The 22513-nt window shown below is 37.3% G+C and overlaps 4 protein-coding genes across 4 annotated transcripts in view; 2 read left to right on the top strand and 2 right to left on the bottom strand.

The window, feature by feature from the left end:
• LOC101310880 overlaps positions 1-22513 on the bottom strand; it is a 1534871-nt gene that overhangs the window by 1217841 nt on the left and 294517 nt on the right. The window lies entirely within an intron of this gene.
• Positions 6478-8217, top strand: LOC101305143 (glucan endo-1,3-beta-glucosidase 11-like). The gene is made up of 3 exons (XM_004293529.1): positions 6478-6659; positions 6758-7815; positions 7904-8217. The coding sequence occupies exons 1-3, from the start codon at positions 6596-6598 to the stop codon at positions 7991-7993; spliced, it is 1212 nt and encodes a 403-aa protein (XP_004293577.1). The 5' UTR covers positions 6478-6595; the 3' UTR covers positions 7994-8217.
• LOC101311834 (calcyclin-binding protein-like) lies at positions 13755-16001 on the top strand. The gene is made up of 5 exons (XM_004293550.1): positions 13755-13947; positions 14776-14916; positions 15144-15383; positions 15463-15522; positions 15661-16001. Exons 1-5 carry the CDS (start codon positions 13831-13833, stop codon positions 15763-15765), a joined length of 663 nt encoding a protein of 220 aa, XP_004293598.1. The 5' UTR covers positions 13755-13830; the 3' UTR covers positions 15766-16001.
• LOC101313485 (katanin p60 ATPase-containing subunit A-like 2-like) lies at positions 16755-21605 on the bottom strand. The gene is made up of 11 exons (XM_004293476.1): positions 21567-21605; positions 21036-21218; positions 20852-20901; positions 20355-20417; positions 20095-20202; positions 19285-19351; positions 18847-18931; positions 18326-18486; positions 17791-17892; positions 17375-17597; positions 16755-17074 (listed from the first exon to the last, which is right to left on the bottom strand). The coding sequence occupies exons 1-11, from the start codon at positions 21603-21605 to the stop codon at positions 16941-16943; spliced, it is 1215 nt and encodes a 404-aa protein (XP_004293524.1). The 3' UTR covers positions 16755-16940.

The following is a 22513-nucleotide window of genomic DNA, read 5'->3' as shown; positions in this document are numbered from 1 at the left end:
TGGGCGCGGCGGCCGTCGTCGTCGTTGTCGGAGGAGTTGTGATGGTGGTGGAAGAGGCCGTTTTTGGAGTCGGGCTGGGACTGAGACTTGGCCTTTTTCATCGGAGGAGATGTGAGAGGAGAAGAGGAAGAAGAAGAGGAGGAGGTGGTGGTGGTTGATGAGGAGCGTTTGGTGGGGAGAGACATCAAACTCTCAGCAACAGAGCATTGTTTTAAGAGTGTGACAGAGATAGAGAGAAAGCGAGATGGGGAGGAGGAAGAAGAAGAAGAAAAAACCGAAGATTTGAGAAGCAGCTGATAGACCCCGATATGAGAGAAAAAAGAGAGAGCGTAAAAAAATAAAAAAAAATCGATATTTTAAAGAAAAATAAATTAATACCGACTCGAAAAATATACATAGAGAGAAAACGGTAAAGAATAAAATGAAATTGAGAATGTTTTTTTCGTACGAATGAGTAATGATGACGTGTGTTGTAGATGTTTGGCTACTAAGGTTCGGACTTGGGTACTTGATATTTGGTATGTCTTGATTTATCTTCATGAATTAATAGCAAGAATGAGATTGGCAAGAGTGGCCCATGGGGCGAATTTTAATGGGGGTTTGAGGTTTGGCGTGACTGAATGCGAGTAGTGTTTTTTGAGCAGTTGGAACTGTGATGGGCGTGATGAGTATTCATTGTGTTTTGTGTTTGTGCAACAATAACGATTGCGACTTTTCAAGATATATAGTATGATATCGCTTCATTTTCAATGGCTCTGTAAATGTTGGCTCATGTGTTGTTGGCTTTGTGATTCGAGACTCTCATGGTAACCATATTATTGATGGAGCGTAGCTTCTTTTCTCTCCAAATCTTCTTCAAACTGAGTGGTATGCGTTGATGGATGGCCTGTTTGCAGCTATGAGATGTCGGAGGAGATATCTCACATCGAAAAGTGACAAATAACATATAACTTATAAGTGGGTGGATCATTCATAATTAAACCGAGACTTTTTGTGATTAAAACCCAACACATTAAGGGTGGTTAAGCTGGAATAATGTCTATACAATAATGATCCACGGGCCACGTTTGTCGCTCTTTAACATAAGATGCAATCTTAATCAAGTTCTAGTTAAAGGTGGCTCGTTGTTAGTTATTCAATGTATCAAAGATGGATGTAATGTTTACCGATGTATCATTGGTTTGTAAAGTTCAAAGTCTGATCAAGTGCTCTACAAATGTATCAATATCGATCTCGTGTCTTGCGAGAAACCAACTTGGTCACATCATATGTTATGGCTCAAAGTTTGACACGCTTTACCTAACACCAAGATCAAGTCTCACTCCATTCCTCTTCAAGCTACCGAAGCTCTATAATTTGATTTAGTCTTAGTTGTCTTGTATTTGTAAATTCTCGTTGTAATTTTTTTCTTCTTATAAAAAAGGAAGCTGCTATTAGAAGTTTAGAACACCCGCTGTCCCGGTCCAGTGATCCAATCAATATAATTTACGCTGGCCAGTTTAGTATCTGGACTGTGGTTCTAGACTAAAGTTAGGTTTAAAACATAAAGTGGCTTATTGGGCTTCAATTCGCTTCCAAGTTGATCATGGCAAAGTGCTTGGTGCCCAATCCATGAACAATCCCTAGCTGAATACAAATGATCCCTTTAAAGTTTTCAGATCGACAAGCACTATATGTCTATTCGTAAGTCATTAGTTATATGTCTATTCGTAAGTCATTAGTTATATGTCTATTCGTAAGTCATTAGTTGTATGATATGAATCATTATAATTTCAAATCAAAAGGTCGGCTGTTAATGACTGTTGTATTTGTATAAAATCTAGATAGGGTACGGTTTTCTTTGATGGTTTGATAGTTCTTTTTTTCACTGGATAGAAGGATATCACATCCTTGTAAAATTTACAACAAGTGTTATAACAATACTAATAATCAGAGGTCAAAACAAACCCATACTTCAAAAAAGAAAGAAAAAAGAAGGATGGTGCAGTACGTACTGGGTTTACGGCTGCCCGATGGAATAAGCAAGGGATTCTACACGAATAAAACTTAGATCAAAGTCATCAAACCTATTGATAGAGGAAGATCAAGACCTATGAGTGTGTGTGGGAGTATATGTACACTATTAACTGGGATTTATCTACTTGTTTTCAACGGCCGGCCTATGGAGACTAGCTAGGGTTTTACTCTCCCAGTCTCCCACATCGAGTTGATCGATCATCAACATCAAGTCTCCAACATGATGAGGTATTCTACTTTAATCATGTCTGAAATGCAGCTCTCGCGATCAACTTGGCCAAACTATATACAAGACCATGCTACCATGCTTAGATTAGATGGGTACCAGCTATCGTAAGCTAAAAAGCAAAAGATATCTGCTACTATCACAAAAGACTAAGGCTTACTTCCTTATCACCAAATTTACGATTCTATATAGACAGAAACCCAATAACCACTCTTGCTTTTCAACCTTTAATTAATCTTCTTCAATCGACTTATCTTATCGATCATGATAACTTGCTTTACCTTGTTGCTATTTACTGTTCATGATCGAAGCACCGGAATACATGCTTGCGTTAGCTAATTACCTTTAGAAATATGGATGATCTAGCTCAAGCTTCAGTTTCTCAAACCATATGTGCATGATGCACCTGATTAAGTCTAGAAAGAAAGAATGCTGGAAAAGAAGAATGTCTTTGGGCAAAAACATAGACATGTGGAGCTCCATATATGTGTGAAAGATGTGTCAATGCATTGCATTTGCACTAGCTCATTGCTTTTGAGCTCGCTCTCGATCCCTTTTCTTCTTCAATTCCATGTTGCTTCTTCTTCCTTTAACAAAAAGCATGCATGTTCTTTGATTTGCAAGACTTCTTGTCACCAGATTTGTCTATCTACTCGACCCCCTCTGATCCCTTACGCATACAAATCCTTGTGGATCCATGGAACAAAGAAAGCATTGACCATCTTAACATTACTTAACGGAAAAGGACATGATCTTGGTCCTCCATGCATCTTTCTGATTCATCCACTGATTAAAGATGCCTTCACAAAATTAATTTCCTTTTTTCTTTTTTGGCTTGGATGGACTAATTTTAGGTGTATTTGTCTATCAGCATCGATCATACGTGTTGATTTGGCCATTTGGGACCAAATCAAAAATCATAATATCTAGGAATTTTTGTGTCCCGATAAAATGATTTTGGAACTAGCTAGTTTAACATAAATTGATTCATTAATCGACGTAAAGATCGTAGGAAGATGGGGGAACGAGCTAGAGAGGTAGATAGAATGATGAAAGCTTTCAATATTTGGCAAAAGTTCGATGATGGCAAAGAGACCGAGCATTGGTGGCTTTAAAGTTTAAAATCAAAGGAACTTTTACCTTTGTAAATGGTAAGCCTTTCTTTTTATCTCGTTTAGCAGTGTGTGAGGCCACATGCTTGGCTGGGGATTGCCTCACTTGTTTACAAATTGCTAAAAGACTTCTGCACAATCTTGTCTATAGCTCTTACAAAGTGTTGCAGATTAGATTTTACAAAGTTCATCTCAAAGTTCTTGACTCTTCGTTCATCTTTTACCCTCCAACCACGAACGTACGTTCCACCTGGTAATGTAGCTATGGTGACACACCATATACGATTAACACAGAGCTACCCAGTCATGTTGATTGGTGATGATGATGCATATATTATTATGTAAAGCTCTTGTATTGTTGGTTAAGTAACCTCATCCAAAAATATATTAATAACTGTACTGTTGGTGGGAGTACGTGATATATATTATCGAACCAATCGGATGAACTGGTCTGTATCTTGCCTTAATTATGTTCAAAACTAATGCATGTGTATGAAACTAAAGGTTTATTATTCATAAGTTTTGTTCCATTAGGGTATAAATATAAATCCATCGTCAGCTGAAATCCATTCCAACTTGCATGAAAAACAAAAAAACAAAAGCATCAATGTGTTAGTCGATGGTGATGATCTTCGCTTTGACGCTTTGTCTAAAGTTATACGTAATGTTTTGCGACTTGATGTTCATGTTTTGAGCTTAGGGTTTCGTTTTATACCTTAATTTGATTAGAATAACATTGAAATAGCTTACTGGAGACAAGTAAGATATCATTAAAAACAGTATATGTTCCGATTAATTTTCACACACACGAAAATAACATGACCATTCAAGGATCGAATCTAATTTCTATTTTCTGGTACACGAAAATCTCATATATAATTGAGATGTCATGCATGCAATGAGATATACCTTACCAACACAAACAATCACTACCGCCCGACAACTCTGATTCTTTAATTTCCTGGGCATGTTTTCTGATCGATCATCAAGTTGATCCAATTGAAGCTTCTTGGTTGCTTTTCTATCAATTAAGAACCCTAATGAGCTCGATCCAAAGCCAATCTATTTCTGCACGTGAGATAATCACAGGAAGCTAAATTTGACAGTATACAAAACAAAAGTTCAAAAGGGTAAATTAGTATCCGTAGTACGTGTAGAGATCGATCAAACTTTCCGACGGGTCCTGAGAAACGTCTTTGACAATGTTTACGTGATCGAATCGAAGCAAGGCCACCTGGGAAAGCAGCAAGGAAATTAGGTAAAACACAGTGTATATGTATGTCGGAGAGCTCTTTTGTCTAATCATTCCCACGTAGTTATAGTCCTACAGTCAACCTGGCCTTATCCACATTGCAAATTTGCTGGCTGCCTTTTTCTAGCTAGGGTCAAATTAAGGGGTCGACGTTCTGGTTTCTCTTTGGCCTAATTAGTTGAATTCGATCGATCTCCATGTAAGATACCTAATATTTACATGTAATGCTTCTCTATTTCACTAGTTGGCCTACACTACTAGCAAAAAAAACATCTCACACGGATTTTATTCTCACTTATTACTTTAAACTTACGGTTATCTGTGACAAACTCTCAATGACACATAACCGTGTGGAATAGACTTTTTTGGGCTCACGTTATTTTATACAATAATACAATAATAACTTCTCTATTTCATTTTTTTATTTGTGTGTATTAAGCATTAGCCCCCTCTCCAGAGAGCACGGATAGACAATTTGTGAGTGTAGCATGATTAATAGCTTTCTCATACAGATGTCTGTATGATATAGTTATATTTCACTTATTTAAATCTGTGTGAAGCTTCATTTTGTTAGTAGTGCTACGATCAATTCCGGCCACCATGCTATGCATGATTGAAGTAATTAACTTCCAATTTCAACGTGCAACTAAGTAATATTCAACAGTAACTTAGGGGTAGAGTTCTTCTTAAATTTATTGGAATCTGACCAAAGTACAAAGAAATTGAAGCATGAAGGAGTCGATCGAGGAGAATGAAATTTTCCCAGTTGAGTAAATAAACATGTCTTTTTGAACGTTAACTAAATTTGCATCTCTCGTGAATGGAAAGTTGGCGAAAGAAGAAACTATATTTCTCTTTCTTTCACTCCAAGAAAGAGGAAGGGCAAAAGAAAAACGAAGGTAATAGTATGATTCGATCTGATTCATGAGTCATTAAGTCGAGTGTGCAAAGGGCCGGAATATTCACCTGGGTTGCTTCTGCTTCAACGTACTATATTGCTTTATAATCACGCACAGTAATTAACTTTAATTAACTAGTGTAGGGCAGAACTTCATGATTCATTAGTCAATATGTAGAGGTAATGAACTGAAGTTACCGCTTGATGAGGAAAGTTTCACTTGTTGGTATGTACGTAGGAGAATGTATATGTTTCAATAGTCGAGATAAAAATTATCCATTCTTTCACTGTTCTTTCAAAGACTAAGCAACTTAAGTCTAAGGCAAAAGATAGTAAAGCTAGCTTTAATCTCGTTTAAGAAAGCTTATTCCCTTCGAAAAATCAGTGAGACAAACAATGTAGAATTACTTTATATATATCTATATATATTAAGGATACAAATTTGCCGACTACCTTTATTTGCTTATCAAAGTGCCCACTCTCTTATTCTATTGACACATGTCTCTTTAAATTGTTTAACTTTATTCTTGATAATAAAATGACCAAGAATATATATCGACAAATTAACCGACATAATACAAAATTAGGCGTATGTATTTTCACGGACTCACAAAAACCTTGTATCGGAGATGACTCTAGTACTGGCACATATGCATAAATTTCACCCCACCCTAGCTAGTTCTGGAGATCCCCGGCCTAAGTTGCCCTGCCCCCATGTTTAACCAAGTTAGTGGGATCTCCGTTTGCCTTTATCGCAAGAAAGTCTCTAGGGCTTGTTTGGTCATATAAAGTTGACGGGAGTTGGCGTGGGTTGGAAAAGAGACAAGCTGATCAGACAGCTCCTTTTGAAACCAAACCATCTCCTCGAAGAAATTGGGATCATTTAAAAACCAGTTTAGAGGTTAAGAGCCAAAGACAACATTGTCAAGGCAAGGCAAGCTAAAACCCCTTAGCTCCCACACTCAAATATTTCCAACCCAAGAAAAGAAAGGAATTCTCAGCTAGCTTCTTTATATCTCCCTCCTTCTTCCTCAGAGTTCCTTCCCAACCCTTCAGATTCTCTCCTTTTTCCTTTGTCTCTATCTCTATCTATGGCAATTTCTAGCAGAATTGCCAGAATCAACGCCTTTCTTCTCTGTTTGCTCTGTTTCTCAGGTACCCTTTTCGGTTTCATTATTTTTTCTACTGGTTTTTGTGATTGCTACATTGTTTTAGTCCATTATTCTAAATTTTTTGATATGATGATTTAACAGCTTTACAAGGAGTTACATCACTTGGCATCAACTATGGCCAACTCGGCAACAATCTGCTAGAACCACAGAAAGTCCTAGACCTCTTAAGCTCCCTCAAGGTCACGAAAGCAAGAATTTACGACACGAATCCTCAAGTACTAACAGCATTTGCCAATTCCGGCGTTGAGCTAATGGTGACAATCGAAAACGCAATGTTAGGCCAGTTGATGAACCCCCAAGCAGCCCTTCAATGGGTTAACGCTCACATCAAGCCTTACGTCCCCGCAACGAAAATCACCAGCATTGCAGTAGGGAATGAGGTCTTCACCGACGATGACACAACCGTGCTGCTAGCTAATCTTGTCCCAGCCATGGTCGGCATTCAAACGGCGTTAACTCAGTTAGGCCTTGACTCATACATTAAGGTCTCAACACCTTGCTCTTTGGCAGTGCTTGAAGAATCCTATCCCCCTTCTGCAGGGAGCTTCAAGACTGAAGTAGCTGGTGTCATGTCACAATTGTTACAGTTCTTACAAACCACAAAGGCACCTTTTTGGATCAATGCCTATCCTTACTTTGCATACAAAGACAACCCGAATAAAATTTCTCTAGACTATGTGCTCTTCAATCCCAATTCTGGCATGATCGACCCTTACACCAAGTTACACTATGACAATATGTTGTATGCTCAAGTAGATGCAGCCATTTTCGCTATGGCGCGGTTGGGGTTCAATGGCATCGAGGTCAAGGTTTCGGAGACAGGGTGGCCATCCAAGGGCGACGCCAATGAAATCGGTGCAACTTTGCAGAACGCTGCTATTTATAATAGAAACTTGCTGAGGAGGCAATTGGCAAATGAAGGCACGCCTTTGAGGCCTAGAATGAGGCTGGAAGTCTATGTTTTTGCTCTTTTCAATGAGGACATGAAGCCTGGACCAACTTCAGAGAGGAATTATGGTTTATTTCAACCTGATGGAACTATGGCTTACAATGTGGGATTGTCTGCCTTATCAACTACTTCAACTACCTCATCAACCTCGACGGCTTCCATTTCTGATATCACTTCCTCTGCCACAAAGGTAAAAAAAAAAAAAAAAAAATTTTTTTTTTTCTTCATTCATTATTTCTTAGTCTTCCTATATAACTAAAACTTACTGTGGTAAACAGTCAACAACAATGGACTTTCATCAGAACTGGGTGAGCTGCATCTTTGTTTGTGTGGTAACCTTCCAAGTTTATATGAGACGACCATTCTAAGCAAATGAAGAAATGGGAAATTCGGAGTTGATGTAAATACAACTTTTTGAAGAGAGGGAATAACTGCGGGTTAATTTCTTCAATTGGGTCCTTTTTAGATTCTCAATGATCTTCAGGAACAGAAGCACAAGAACCAGAAATGAATCATCATATCATCTTCATCTTCATCTTCATCGTCGTCATATATCGATCAGCTTAGCAGTTTATTTGTTAGAGAAGATAAAGCCATTATTTGACTTTATTAACTGTGACAATAGTAGTAGTCAATTTAAGATGCTGTAAACAAGATCTATTTCTCAATTTAATTTCTCTGTCATTGCTTATAACAAAAGTATGTATGAATGTACAAATATGTGTTAATTAGAGAAGAACTTAGAATATTTAGAGTGAGAATACCAGATGGCTCTCTTCATTGGTTGCAAGGAAAAGCTCTTTCCTTTGGAACGTGGAATCCATAACTGTTCCTGCTTATATAAATATTTATCTAATCTGCTTTCTGTTTATGACACTATGACTCTTGTTCTTATATATCTATATCAAATCAAATACGATGCAGAAAGTTCAAGTATAAAAATGAGATAATGAGAGAGAGCCTAAAGTACAGAAAAGGGAAAGGCTTTCTTTGGTTCTTTTTATTATCTTGAATTCTTGATGGATGAAATAACAAAAATGGGCGGCCAAAGCTTTATTCCTCACTGGCCTGTTATAACCGTCAGCATTGCTCATTGCCTCGCCAATTCTTTGTGCAAAGTTAGCCTTTTTTTATAGCTTTTGTTTGTCTGTAATTAGAGCCGAGGGCAGACAATGTAAGCTCAGCCTTAGTTCATCTTGATGAGGATGGTCTACTACCCTATTGACATGACCCAATGCAGTGCACATGCACACCAACAATTTCCACTTTCCATTTTTGGATATAAAAGGAAAAATGCAATCGGACAATGTTTTGAGTAGCTAGCTAGCTAGCTAGCTCAATATACATTGTTGTCTAATTCCGTGACAATAAGCTTCTAGAGTTTAATGATACGGTGTTTATGAAAACTTAAAACCCAAGTATTGCTTATGATCATGAGGGGTGACATTGTTTTTGTAAGGAAGCGAAGATGTTTGTTGAATAACTTGAAAGAGGCATGTAGGCAAGAACAAAACGTGAAGAGTAGTGAGTGAAGGGCATGCAAAGAGACTAAAGATAATGTGTGCCCGTCTCAAAGAAGCCATAAGAATGAAAACTAGGCAAACAAAACATGCTAGTATGCGATGTAACTCAACAGGCAGGGAAAATCTATCTCTTTCTGAACCTTTTGCTGATCTACTTGAATTCTACAGCAAATTGTTCATAGCGCGGCGGTTTGTTGGCCTTTTTGGCCAAGCCATGTTCTAGGCATACAACAATACTATTAAACATAGGCCAGCTGTGTTCTTGCCGAAAACTAAATCAAATTAGCCTTGGTCTCTGACTAGACAAAAGCATATACGATTGACAGATCCCATACTCGACAGCTAGTCCATTCCTTGTCTAAATTGGATTCATATGTATTTGAGAATTGCATATATCTAGCTCGATTCCAAATTTTCATAGGCTTGTATACATGTCATAAGTTTTCTAGGATCTTATCTGTCATTTCTTTGCATCACTTTCATGTAATACATCTTCTTAATTCTCTTCTTCTTCTTCTTGATACTCTTCACCTTTGATATAAGCCCCACCCCACACACACAGAATCACAGAGATATATGCTATTGCTAGCTAGAATATATCACACTGCTTAAGGCTTTCTGTATGACTCCCCATATTGCTTGGTTAGGAGGAAATTCTGGTAGAACTTTAGGATTAATTTGATGGATATATATATATCTAAATGAGATTTGCTATCAGAGATTAGTAGATTACTAAGCAAAAAGAGCATATGGACCACAGTATAATTCTTAAAAACGATTCTGTCGGCACAATGATCTGACACAGAATATATGGCTCCTTTTGTATATTCTGGTTCTTGGTGAAACATTAGTTTAATCATTGGCATACACTAATTATTCCAAAAAATGATTGAAGTTGAAATTCTAGATGTGTAATGTGGGATCGAGTCTAGATAATTGTTGTATACAAAGAGTAAAACTATTCAGCTGGTATATGTGTGAGATATCCCAATACATAGAAAAAGAGCGGCAGATAGATATCGACGGAAAAAATGAAGGTTCGAGGATTTCAATTTACTCTTTCTGCAAACATGGATCCCAATATCATCTTAGATATATGTGATTCGTGCATATATATACTAGAATGAGAATGACTCACAATTCAAAGGTTAAACTATACGCGAGATGTAAACTTGAAATGTAAAAGAATCTCACTTTTTTCGAATGAGTCTAAAATGCATATCAAACTAGCACATTCTGCAAATATTTTGATTGTATGTGTGTACATCATGACAATTATACTAATGTCAAAGCAATTACTAAGATACAATTAAAAGGGTCTTTTAGATTTCAACTATTCAAGTGATAAAATCATCATCTCTAATGGAATCTGCCTCTTACCCTATGAATGAGCAATGTTACGAGGTAGTAGCGCTCCTACAGCCCTTGCTTTTCTTCCCAGATACGTCAAAAGCAATTGTCTGGTTGTGGTACGTAGTTAATCCTTAAAAACAATGACCTCTGGTTTCAAAAAACCTCAATGTATAAGCCTATTAGCTTCATACCATGTTTAGGGATCATGATCGTTAGGCTCTAATCGCTTCTTTAATCGAAACCCTTTACCATTTGGTATATATATAGATAACATTGTGGAAGATGCTTTTATAAAGTGACTGCTAGCTAGCTATAGCTTCCTCTTTTGATTTAGGCCCTCATCAAAGGCATCGTCCTCTTTCACATGGAAGTTTTCAGTCTTTTTTCCAGTCTGCTTAGTCAGAAGTGCATTAACCGCAAACTATACCAGAACTGATTTCAAATCAGTGAATCACATCACCCAGATATGGAAGTTTTGAACGTCTCAGTTTGTCATCTGCACATGTAATGTTCTTCAGGAAGCAACAAAACACTGCTCTCTGTGCAGAACCACAAGTCACAGCAATCTGAAAATCTGAGTCTTTATAGAGTAGCCATAGAACTCTTTTAGGGTTTCTGGATCGGTTCATTGTGGAAGAAAAAGAAAAAAAGGGCATTAACGTACGATTATTACTTAGAGACCAAGTCTGGATGTTGGTATGTTTCTGAAAATGGAAATTAACATATCTAGCAAAACGATAGTCGACGTTCTTTAATAATTCACACACTACGTCTGGAACGTGTTTCATGTACATAAGAAAACTTTTGATGTGAAATTTTTCTTATTAAGGTGGCAATTGTGTCAGCATTTGGAGAAAGTGAGCATTAGCTATAAAGGATTAATGTAATTTAAATTAAGTACCTGATTGTTTCTGATGTATTAGCCCTGATCAATCAGTACGTATAACTGTATAAGAGAGAAATGAGTGGAAGTTTTTTTTAGAAACCAGATATGATGTCAACTCAATTAATAACTCAGCAAACAGTACAATAAATAACCACTTAAAAATGCCCCTAGCTCTCTAGGTCACCAGCAATCAAAAGTACATTTTTCTTGTGAAACAGTTTATAGCTCACTAGTTCAGTAGATTTGATCCCCCTCAGAAGCATAATTAAATGGTATCAACCAAGGGGTTGCGAGACACTGCCCTTGATCCAAAATTAGATCGCATTTTAGGCCATAAAGACCTAACTCAACCAAGCTTATTGCAGAATGGCATATCCTAGCAGACCCAAGAATGAGAACCCTAGCAAGCCCAAAAGTGTAAACCCTAGGAGGCCCACTGTCAAAGTCCTCCGTGGTCCAACTGCAACCACCACCTCCACCTTCACAGCAGTCACCGTTGCCTTTACCAACAACAATCCCGGCATCGTCGGCTTATGATGAGTGGAAGTTAGATTCATGTGATTTAAAGGATAATGATGTGGATGAGAGCTGGCTAAATTTAAACAGAAAAAAAAATAAACGTAAGGAAGCGACGAATAATAAAAGAGAATGATTTCAAAATCGGTAATTCTCGTATAAAGAGATTGCTAGCTGTTGGAATATTTAAGAAGATGTTGTTTTCGACTTTTTAAGTTTCTCATGATAATGTCCGTTTAGAACGCATGATATTTTTTTAGAATGAGAACGACGAGATCTACAACACTTACCTTAGTGAGCCCTATCAGGTTTAGTCAAAAAAATATCGTTTTATTAATTTAGTTATAAAAATAAAAATAAAAGTGAAAATATATACGGTGGAAATTCAAAATATCATTAGGCGCTTCCGTCTTTCCGAGCTCTCTCTCTCTCTCTCTCTTCTTTTCTCCGATCAGCGATGGCGCTCTCGGCGTTTCGTGACCGGCTCGAACACATGGAGCACACTCGTAACCAACGCCTCTCACTCCTCCAGGTCCCAATTTCAAACCCTAATTCTCATCTTCAATCAAAGAAATTGACTTTCCCGGCAGCCGAAATCTGACCGATTCCGGCTTCGTTTTCAGGCGGAGAAAGAAGCTCAGGCGAACAAGTCTCAGGAGCTGGCGTTGAAGCTCGCGACCATGGGAGCGATGGAGCAGCGGTGCTTGGTGCTGGAGCAGAAGATCGCGGCCCAAAGCTTCAAAATCTGGGCGCTCCGGTCCGAGATCGAGCGGCTCGACTCGAAATCTCAGAACGATTCTGAGAAACTGAGGTATTGAGATTTTGATTGGTTTTGGTTTTGGAAATTTTAGGTTGAATTGGATTTGGAATTTGGGGTGGAATTTTAGGGTTTTGAAGAGCGAGGTGGAGGAGCTTGAGGAATTGGAGAAGGAGAAGAAGAGGTTTTATGAGGTGAAGGGATCTGAAATGAAGGAGTTTAAGCAAAATGTGGAGAGGTTTGCTTGGGAATGTCAATTTCAGATTGAGAATTTGAAGAATGGCTTCAATGAGGTAAAAAAATGGAACCCTAAAATCCCTATTTTGTTATTGTCTTTCTAGCATTGCAGTTTGTTCATTTACTTGATACGCAAAGGTCGATTTTTGACATGTTAGGCTAGTTGCGCTCGGATATTCATCTTCACGCTCACGATTAGAGTTCGACTTTTTTAATGTTTTTTTATGATTCTTCATACAACTAGTGAAGTTTTTTTCTTCTTTTTATCTCTATTTTAGGTCAAGTCAAGGTTTGTCAAATTTCAAGGCAGTGACAATTGCACAAGTAACAATGAGGTAGCTGCAGCTGAGAAGAGAAAGTGTGAGCTTTTAGCCATGAAGGAAGAGGTGAACAGAAAGCTGGTATCTAATTACCAAACAAGAGCCCGATTGCAAAAGCAGCTTCAGGACATTCTAATTGCCAATCCTCAAAATTAGGCATAGGCTGCATTGATTGTAATATCCCATTCTCATAAGATTGTATCTTAGACCACCGCGGCATGGTATGCAATAGTATGCAATCTAAGTTCTTGCGACGGTGTACATGCAATTCCAAGAATGACTTTTTAGAAGAGATTGTTTTACCAATATAATGTAGCTCGATCGGTTAAGAACATAAATATTAGAAGTTTGGAGTCATTAATCTGGGCTAAAGGGTTCATCAAGGGAGACAAACTTGCCCAAGCCCAATAAATAAGCCCAAATCTGAATCACTGGAACCTTCTGAAAAATTAAAAACTAGAACTTTAAAAGTAAAAAATTCATAGTAGACTTCCCATCCTGTCCCTCCCAATTCCCTCGCCAAGGTTCTAGCAATTTCCACACAGAACACATCCTATAAAAACCCATCTAAAACCGCCGGAGCCGCTCTGTTTAGCAATTCAGAAACCATAAAATGGCAGCAGAAGAAGAAGTGGCGCTAGATTTGGAGGAGCTCCGGCATATCCAGAGCATTGCAAAGCGACCCCGTATCCTCAATCTCATCTCCTCCGAAATCAGCAGTTTAGAAAAGGTTAAATCGTTTATCTTTCTTCCTTGTGTTTCTCTAAAAAAGAAACGAACTTTTTGACAAAATAGCTTTGACAATTCACACCCAAGTTGTGAAATGGAATTGGGTTTGTTTCAGTTCAGTATGAAGTGGGATGTTTTCAATTGACTGTGTGAAAAGGAGAGTGCTTTAAGCAGTTGTTATGGTGTTAATGGAGATTTTTTAATTATTAGTGATCATACTAATCAGGGTTGTGTGTTGTTATGAAAAACGTGAATTGAATGGAGTATCTTTGAATGTGTCATTTGTATGTATAACTGTGAAGGATGAAATTTTCTACTTGAAGTTTGTACAAAGTATGCTAATAGATGGATTCAAGCTTGGAACTTTGCATTAGGAATGGTTCAAATGGAGCACTAGTAGAGTTGGTTTAGCATTGTGAATGGCTGTAATCATGTTTTATGTGTCAAGCAAGTGTGTAAGTATGTGTGTATATACATGCTTGGATGGATAGAATATGTAGTAATTCATTACAGAGATGAAAACCTTCATTTGAATTCTGAAGTATCCTATAAACCAAATATTGCAATTTGATCAGTGATGCTGTTGGTATAATAATTGGCTCGTGCAACTTACCACAATTAAAATCTTTATATTTTGAACCAACTCTCAAGCACCTTAGTAACGTAGCATTTTGGAAAGGTTGAAATTCTTCAGAGACTAAGACTGTATACTATTTATAAATCCACCCTCATCACGTTCACTTTTAGTCACCTCTGTTCTGTTGTTAAAAGAGGCTAGAGGGTATATGTGTCTGCGTATAGAAGCTAATGTGGTTCGGTAACTGTACAGTTGTCAAAAGAGGCTGCTCCTAAACCTACGTTGACAACTCCTACTCCTATTTCTACGGGCGTGAAGGTGCCTTCCACTCCAGCTCTGAATTATGTAACACTCGGGTCATTCAGCTGGGAGCAAGATACTGAGAAAGTCAAGGTAATGTGATTACAATATGTTCTTGCCTAAAATTAGTTTATCTATTAGCATGGTATTCTGAGAACAAACATCACAGACAAACAACATTTGGCTTCATCCTTGTATGAGAACTTGTGCTGCTTCTCTACCAGGCACTAATTTTTTTTTCTTTTTTAAAGTGGCTTATATGTTTCTGGGTGTCTTTATAGCTTTGATTCTGGTTTGATTTCTGTTCATTCCTCTTGCAGATATATATTTTTCTGGAGGGAGTTGATCAGGAGAAAATGGAGACTGAGATTAAGCCTACTTCCATTGATATCAAATTGCATGATGTCCAAGGAAAGAACTACAGATGTGCTATACCTAAACTCCATAACAAGGTTGTGCCAGAGAAGTGTAAGGTGCTAGTTAAGCCTACGAGGGTCGTGATCACATTGATTAAAGCTTCAAAGGAGAACTGGCTGGATCTGCATTTCAAGGAGGACAAGGTAAGTTCATAGCGTGGACTGTTCCTATTATATTTTCAAGGGCAGAATTGGAACTAACAAGGATATGTTGATCTTGCAGCTAAAGCCAAATCTGGATAAAGAGAAAGATCCAATGGCAGGAATTATGGACTTGATGAAGGTTAGTTCATAAATTTCTAGGTTTTGAGGATGAGCGTATTTATGCAGGTCTTTTCATTCCGATATAAATGCATGCACTTGCATATGTGATCCATGTCTCTGTGACTGATGAGCAAATTATTGTGCGAATAACTTGCAGAATATGTACAACGAAGGGGATGAAGAAATGAAGCGAACAATTGCCAAAGCATGGACTGATGCGAGATCTGGAAAAACAGCTGATCCTCTGAAGGGGTTTAAATGAGGACAAAATTCTCTAGGTTTGAATACGAGTAGGCTTTTTGTTTCCATCTAGTGATATTTTCGCCTGCTTATGTACTAGTCTTTGTGGGAACCTTGTGTTTGAATCCTTATATGTTGTTATAAGAAGATTCTATTGTTAAAAGATTTTCTAAACTTTTCAAAAAGTCGTGTGGTTTCCTTGTTCTTCCTGTTTTCACTTCACTTTTATCGTACAAGCAAGACTATGATCTGTGGTACTGGTACATCCTATGGTGAGTTTGAAACTTTTTAGTGGCCATCATCAGCGCATCGAATATTTTGTTCCATTTGCTGCGGTCTTTAATAGTCTTCCCCCTAAAAGAAGTCATCAGCAGCACCTCAAATGTCTGACCCAAGCAAACGAGTTCTGGTGAAAACTCATAAATGATTATAACTGGTGAGGGAGTTCTCAGAACTAACAATGACTGAATGTGTCCAGAGCGCGCTTGCTTCTGAAAGATGCTTCAAAGTTTCTGTAATTCTATATGGGAATAGAAGTACATATTATTTCTTCTTTTCCCATGCTAATTCGTTGAAAATGTTTGCAAATGTAGAGCTTCTTCTTTTCTTTCGGGATGAGAGTTGCTGTAGTGTCAGATATTTGACAGACACTATTGTAATACACAACCCTAATCTCTGCTGCTCCACAAGAAGTATCAGCATTCTATACATAGGCTCGTGAATGCAATTTGCACGGCTGTGTTAGAACTGATGAAACCAAGAATGCAAACTGATCAGTTTGGCAAAATCATTTTCAGATGTATGTTTCTGGTCAAAGTTATGGTGCAATGGAACGAAGAGAATTCCCTAATCGGATAGAGAAGGGTAAATTTTGCTGCTTAAGCCATAGTTGACCATATCATGATTAACCAGGCCGGATGTGAAACGGACGTCCGCACTCGGCTTAAAGTGCGGACGTCCGCTTCACATCCTCTCTCCATGATTAACATGTTCATACATCAAACCTGAATATCTCTTAAATACAAAAATGTTGAAACTGTTCCCATATGAAAACAGTCGCCTTTTATTTAGGTCCATGTAAATCATAATCCTCATAAACCTGGGTGGCAAATTGGCCACATAATCTTGCAACCCACACTAAAACTAGAAGAAAAAAATATATATCTTTCCGAACAAGACAAATATGGTTATGTGCCATCATTGGAGTATTTGACTGCCGTAATCAGCATTGAACTTCTCATAACGATGAGCCTGGAGGTGAGCAGATGGCCTTGTGTTCTTCAAAGCTGTCTCAATGTCATCATGTTTGATCGGTCCAACCTTAGGGAGTTCTGCAGACAAAACAACAAACACCTGGGAATAAGCTTATTACCTAGATATCTCCTCACTATAGGTAAGCCCAGTTTATGAATTGTAAACAGATAACCCACAACTGAATTTGTTTGTGTTCCTTTACGTTGCATTCCCTACGCTAGACATTTCAAAGATAAAAGGAACTAGAATGGTGAAGGGAGGCAACATATTTTCAGTTGCTTCTGAGCCCCACTTTCTCATATTGCAACAAACCATCTTTGGTGACTGCAATAATATTAAAACTCTTCAGGGATACTCGTATGATTGCAGCCACATACCTTCCTCAGGCATCATTTCCTCTTTGTCTTCAAGGAGTGTCATTAGGCGTCTCAGGGGCTGCATGGCAGCCTCCTTGCATACCAAACGAATATCAGAACCTGAATATCCTTCTGTCTTATCCACCAACAAATCATAAGGAAGCTCCTCCTCACCAGGTTCTACAGGCAGGAGCTCCTCAAACATGGCTCTTCGTGCTTCAGGTTCAGGCAGAGGCACAAGAATCTAAATTGCCATGGTCAATGGAGAACTCAATTGATAAAATAAATGCATGTAAAATATAATTGATCATGCAAAAACTGTTATCAGATAGCACAAGTCTCATGTATGCAATAAGAGTTATGCTAAAGCTAGCAATATAATTTGTAGAAACCTAGCATGTATGACTGAGCATCATATATCTTATCAAAAAGGATACTCGTTTTTCAAGACGCCGGAGCATAGCTGCATCAAGTTCCCACGGAAGATTTGTTGCGGCCAAAACAAATACTAGTTCATTTGTCTTCGTCAAACCATCCATCTGTAAGGTGATAAACTTAATCAATATTTGACAAAGTTGTACAGTTCACATGTAAAAAATAAATAAAAAAATTGTGACTTTCAATATCAATGATTCAGAGATTGATAATTGATCAAATCAAATATAATTGACACCATAGTGGGTAAAGCATTTTAGAAAAAAAGCTCCTGCTACATTTGAAAAACCGAAGCAGTATAAGTTTAGACACTTCAAGTTACGGCAGCATGATCATGCAGAAGTTATGATAGCAGGACCACAGAGTCACAGACACGTGGAAGCACTGTGGCTCAGTATCAGCAGTACTGTCTTCTAATTAATAGTGCTGCTAAATGATAACTATCATCGTGATAACTGATACGAGTAGATAAGAAGATTCAATGTTAATGGGATAGTAGCTACAGAAATTAATGCACTCTTAAAAAACAAACATCACCTGTATCAGAAGCTCCGTTTTCAAACGCCTACTTGCTTCATGCTCACTTCGCCCTTCACCACGTTGACTAATAATTGCATCAATTTCATCAATAAATATAGTTGAGGGTGCATGGTGCCTGGCGAGCTCAAATAGCACCTTCACTAACTTCTCAGAGTCACCTGGAATGTCAAACGAACTTCAAGATTGAAAAGCATCTAAGATAAACGAACTTCAAAATGTGTTATGTATACATTAAATAAATCTATAACATTTCCCTAGCTGTCCATGTTTTTTGACCATACAATGTCACTTTGGTTTGTAAATAGCTAAACTATATAGGCTTACAATCCTACCCACCGTCCCACCCCATAGTGACCATTGATCTTGATCACTTCTCTGTGTCATTTCCTATCCTAGGTTGTGTAATATCCTTCCATTTTAATGTAAATCTGACCTGATATAAGTTGCTGTCAAAAACATTGGACTTTTAATACCATAACCAACAAAAACATTCAGAAAATATCTCAGTTTTAACATACCGCGCCATTTACTGACAACTGATGATGCTGAAATGTTGAAAAATGTGGTCTTGCACTCTGTTGCAACGGCCTTCGCAAGCATAGTCTGCCATAGCAGGTGCCAATTCATTTAGTGTTCATAACATTTTGTATGCCATAACTAAGAGGTGCATGAACAGAATTCACACAATCATTTTTATTTATGAACAATTAGTCACAAGGATCTGAATAAATGGAAGAGCAATCTACAATGTAATGTTACGATGAAAATGCTCATATACAGCTAATAATTGAGATGTGACTCAAACAGGAGACAAATGTTAGCTCACTAGTAAACTATTATGCCATGCCTAAAGAAGAGGTTTAAAGTATTAATAACATATTTCTTCATAGTCCATCCCATTGCTTTAAGGTTGGAAATAAAGCATAAACATTCAACATGAGAGAATTAATGCACACCTTTCCTGTTCCTGGAGGGCCAAAAAGGAGAATACCTTTCCAAGGTGATAAAAGACCAGTAAAGTACCTAGAGAAAGAGGAAAGATCAGGTTAGCCATGATGCTGCAGCATTTACAAAAAAAAAAAAATAAATAAATAAAAAAGTAACTCATGTTCTTATTACTAAAATTTTATCGAAAAATATCTGAAAAATTATGTGCCAGAAACAATAACACACGCGCTTGGATATAATAGATCAACAATGGGAAATAAATTTGACACTCCACCAATAAATTATAAATATAAATTCAAATTGAGGGGAAAATCCATATTTGAATGGTATTATGTAATCACTTTTGACTATGTCCACCAGATTCTAGTTAGAACAATGGGTCATAAATTTGACACTCCAATAAATTATAAATTTAAATTCAAATTGAGGGGAAAATGCATATTTGTATCGTATTATGTAATCACTTTTGAAACTTTATCTATGTCCACCAGATTCTAATTAGAACTCTGATCATGCGGATTGCAGACATATTGGGATTACATACTAGCTTAGTCAAACCAACTTCAACCATTTAACAAACCTAGAATCACAGTATCCGTGAATGTTGGTTTCTGTGTTGCTATAAATAGTCAAACATACACGAAGTAGGAATCTCAACCCTCAACATGCTTCGTAAGTAGATCAACTAGCAATGCAACAATCTGATCCTCTTAAACTTGAAGAAAAAAAAAAAATAGCAACAAACATATGTAAGGATATAGACATGTAAAGGTGTAGTTAAATTTGTGGTTCATGAGATGTTCATCAACCAAACCTACTTGGGATACTTAATCGGCATGACCACTGCTTCTTTAAGTAAACGTTTAGCATTCTCTAAGCCCTTAATGGTTTCCCACTTAACATCCGGATCACCACGAACTATATCCCTGCACAGGACATGATGCAAACTGTTAAAAATGATAAGAGCATAAGACTATAAAATCCCTGGTCACTGGGAAAACATGTATGCAATAAATGCAAGCAAAAACAGATTATAAAATCCTTGGCGATATGTGAAATTTCATGTTGTTTAACTTACCTGCATAAACTCTCTGCTAATGAACGTGTTTCTGCAGAATCAAAAGCAGGAAGCAAAGACTTCCTGTAAAGGGGAACATAAAATATCAGCAGGCTCTTATAGAAAAAGGCATCCAACCTACCTGATGCAGACCATATTACTCAACAGCTTCATATGTACATTTAATGCTCAAGTTAAGATGATGTTTGGCATGATTTTCCAAGACTTTACAATAGAACATGTCAAATATAGATGCATTAAGAAAATATCAGGTCCCTATCTGAATTCTAATTCTTTCATGCATATGTACAAATTATAGTCCTCTAAAACTGAAAAAACTATGGCCTTCAACTTTTTAACCTTTCAAAATTGTAGTCTCAGTAGAGCTCCACTTAGTATGTTGAATATCAGTAAGCAAAATGAAGTTAACATTTCTTAGTAAAACTCACGCAACCAAAGATTAATAAAAAACACAATAAAAACACAAAAAGAGTAATCCTACAAGTTGAGAACCATACGGGATCACATGAGTTGGATCAGATGAAACTCCATTCGACTGTGCAGCTTCCTGAAAAAACAAAAAACAAAAAGAAAAGCACAAAACAAAACCGAATTACATACCAACCTGACATGACAAAATCCAAGCAACAATGCAACCACCAAATCACCAACTCTCTCACTTAATAAGACCAAATGCACTACCTGGTTTCGATATCTCTCATAGATGGCCAAGTCAGATTGGTTTTTCACATGACCATTCCCATTCGCTGTGGCGCTTGAAGCTCCCCCATTACTCACACCTCCATTAGCGGTTGCCTGCTCGCTTGGCGTCTCCTCCGGCACTTTCTTTCTACCAAACTTGGCATCATAAAACAATTTAAAATCCTAGAAATACATGTTAGTTTTAGCTGAGACAAATCCACGAAATCTTGATTCTATCCTACTCATTAGATCAAGATTCGCAATCAAACAATCTCAACATGCAAAATTCACACAGATTCAATCTAGTCTTATAAGGGTGATCAAGTTTCGGACACATTACTGAGCTTGTGCTAGGTGCATGGATCAGAAAAACACAACAAAGCTAAAACAAAACAAAATTCAGAGACTTGGGTATTTCATTTCAGGCTCAAACTCAGGTCATGGATGCTCAAAGTTTCCAAATTTGAGTCAAAGCTACCATTTTGTTTCTGGGTAACCAAATAGAATAAGAGAAAGAGAGTTGGTGAGTACCGGAAAGGTCCAGCGAGTGATTGAAGGCTCATCGGACATTGCTCCGGTGAATCTTGAGTGGAGAAGAAAGAGAGACTTGTAGATTCAATCTCTCTGTCTATCTCTTTCTCTCACAGTTGGAGCTTTCTGGTCAGTGGCGAGTCTACTGGACCTTATAGATTCAAGTAGAACATGTACTTTAAAAAAAAAAATCAAGTAGAACATGTGGTATGTTTTTATTTTTATAAAACATGTGGTTTGTTTGTTCATTCTTTATTGTTGGTGTGATTCTGTGATGCACTTTCCATATTTTATGACGAAATAAATCATTGTGATTGAATATGCATACCTGTCTATGTCCAAAAACTGATTCTACCTGTCATCCTCATTCCACTAGCAGAAAATGAACTTAATAAAGTGCCTATTTAGTACTTGCCTCAAAATTTTATTTTCAACCAAAGATTTTAACTTTTTCATATCAATTTTCAATCCTTATTGGTTATTACTAAGAGATTCCTTGTTAAAAATAAACAACTAAATTTGAGTTTTTAAGGAGACGGATGGGTTATTAAACTAGTTAGGGTGCTATGAGGATGCGGGGAGGAGAGCGAGTACTATTTAATTTTAAGATAAGAAATACTAGTTTAATACTTTTTCGATGATACTACTGATTTTTTAAAATATTAGATTAATAGTCTTTTGAAATAGCTACGTAACTAATTTTTGTTGTGTTCCATCAATTTAGGAAAACTCTTCATCACACGAAATAAAAGGAGATAACAACCTAACCTCTTATATATTTCAGTCCAAATAAAGATAGTGTACTTATACGATCATGTTGATTTAGTTTGGTGGGACTGCTAGCTAGTTTCTAAAATCTTCAATACCATAGTTTCAAAAATAAAAGAATCAGAGCCAAATCAAACCTACCACCCTGTTTCAGTTTGGTTCATAATATCTGATATTCT

The sequence above is a fragment of the Fragaria vesca genome, linkage group LG3 (genome assembly GCF_000184155.1).
Source record: "Fragaria vesca subsp. vesca linkage group LG3, FraVesHawaii_1.0, whole genome shotgun sequence".
Classification (NCBI taxonomy): Eukaryota; Viridiplantae; Streptophyta; class Magnoliopsida; order Rosales; family Rosaceae; genus Fragaria; species Fragaria vesca.
This window is presented reverse-complemented; position numbering and strand designations above follow the sequence as displayed.

What these genes read in the sequence shown, in the direction of transcription:
- LOC101305143 (XM_004293529.1), top strand. Translation starts at nt 6,596, where the DNA reads ATGGCAATTTCTAGCAGAATTGCCAGAATCAACGCCTTTCTTCTCTGT. An exon ending in CTGTTTGCTCTGTTTCTCAG is followed by an intron (nt 6,660 to 6,757) that starts GTACCCTTTTCG and finishes ATGATTTAACAG; the next exon opens with CTTTACAAGGAGTTACATCA. An exon ending in TCACTTCCTCTGCCACAAAG is followed by an intron (nt 7,816 to 7,903) that starts GTAAAAAAAAAA and finishes TGTGGTAAACAG; the next exon opens with TCAACAACAATGGACTTTCA.
- LOC101311834 (XM_004293550.1), top strand. Translation starts at nt 13,831, where the DNA reads ATGGCAGCAGAAGAAGAAGTGGCGCTAGATTTGGAGGAGCTCCGGCAT. An exon ending in AAGATACTGAGAAAGTCAAG is followed by an intron (nt 14,917 to 15,143) that starts GTAATGTGATTA and finishes TTCCTCTTGCAG; the next exon opens with ATATATATTTTTCTGGAGGG. An exon ending in TGCATTTCAAGGAGGACAAG is followed by an intron (nt 15,384 to 15,462) that starts GTAAGTTCATAG and finishes TTGATCTTGCAG; the next exon opens with CTAAAGCCAAATCTGGATAA.
- LOC101313485 (XM_004293476.1), bottom strand. Translation starts at nt 21,605, where the DNA reads ATGTCCGATGAGCCTTCAATCACTCGCTGGACCTTTCCG. An exon ending in ATGCCGATTAAGTATCCCAA is followed by an intron (nt 19,352 to 20,094) that starts GTAGGTTTGGTT and finishes CTCTTTCTCTAG; the next exon opens with GTACTTTACTGGTCTTTTAT. An exon ending in TCCGGCGTCTTGAAAAACGA is followed by an intron (nt 17,598 to 17,790) that starts GTATCCTTTTTG and finishes ATGGCAATTTAG; the next exon opens with ATTCTTGTGCCTCTGCCTGA.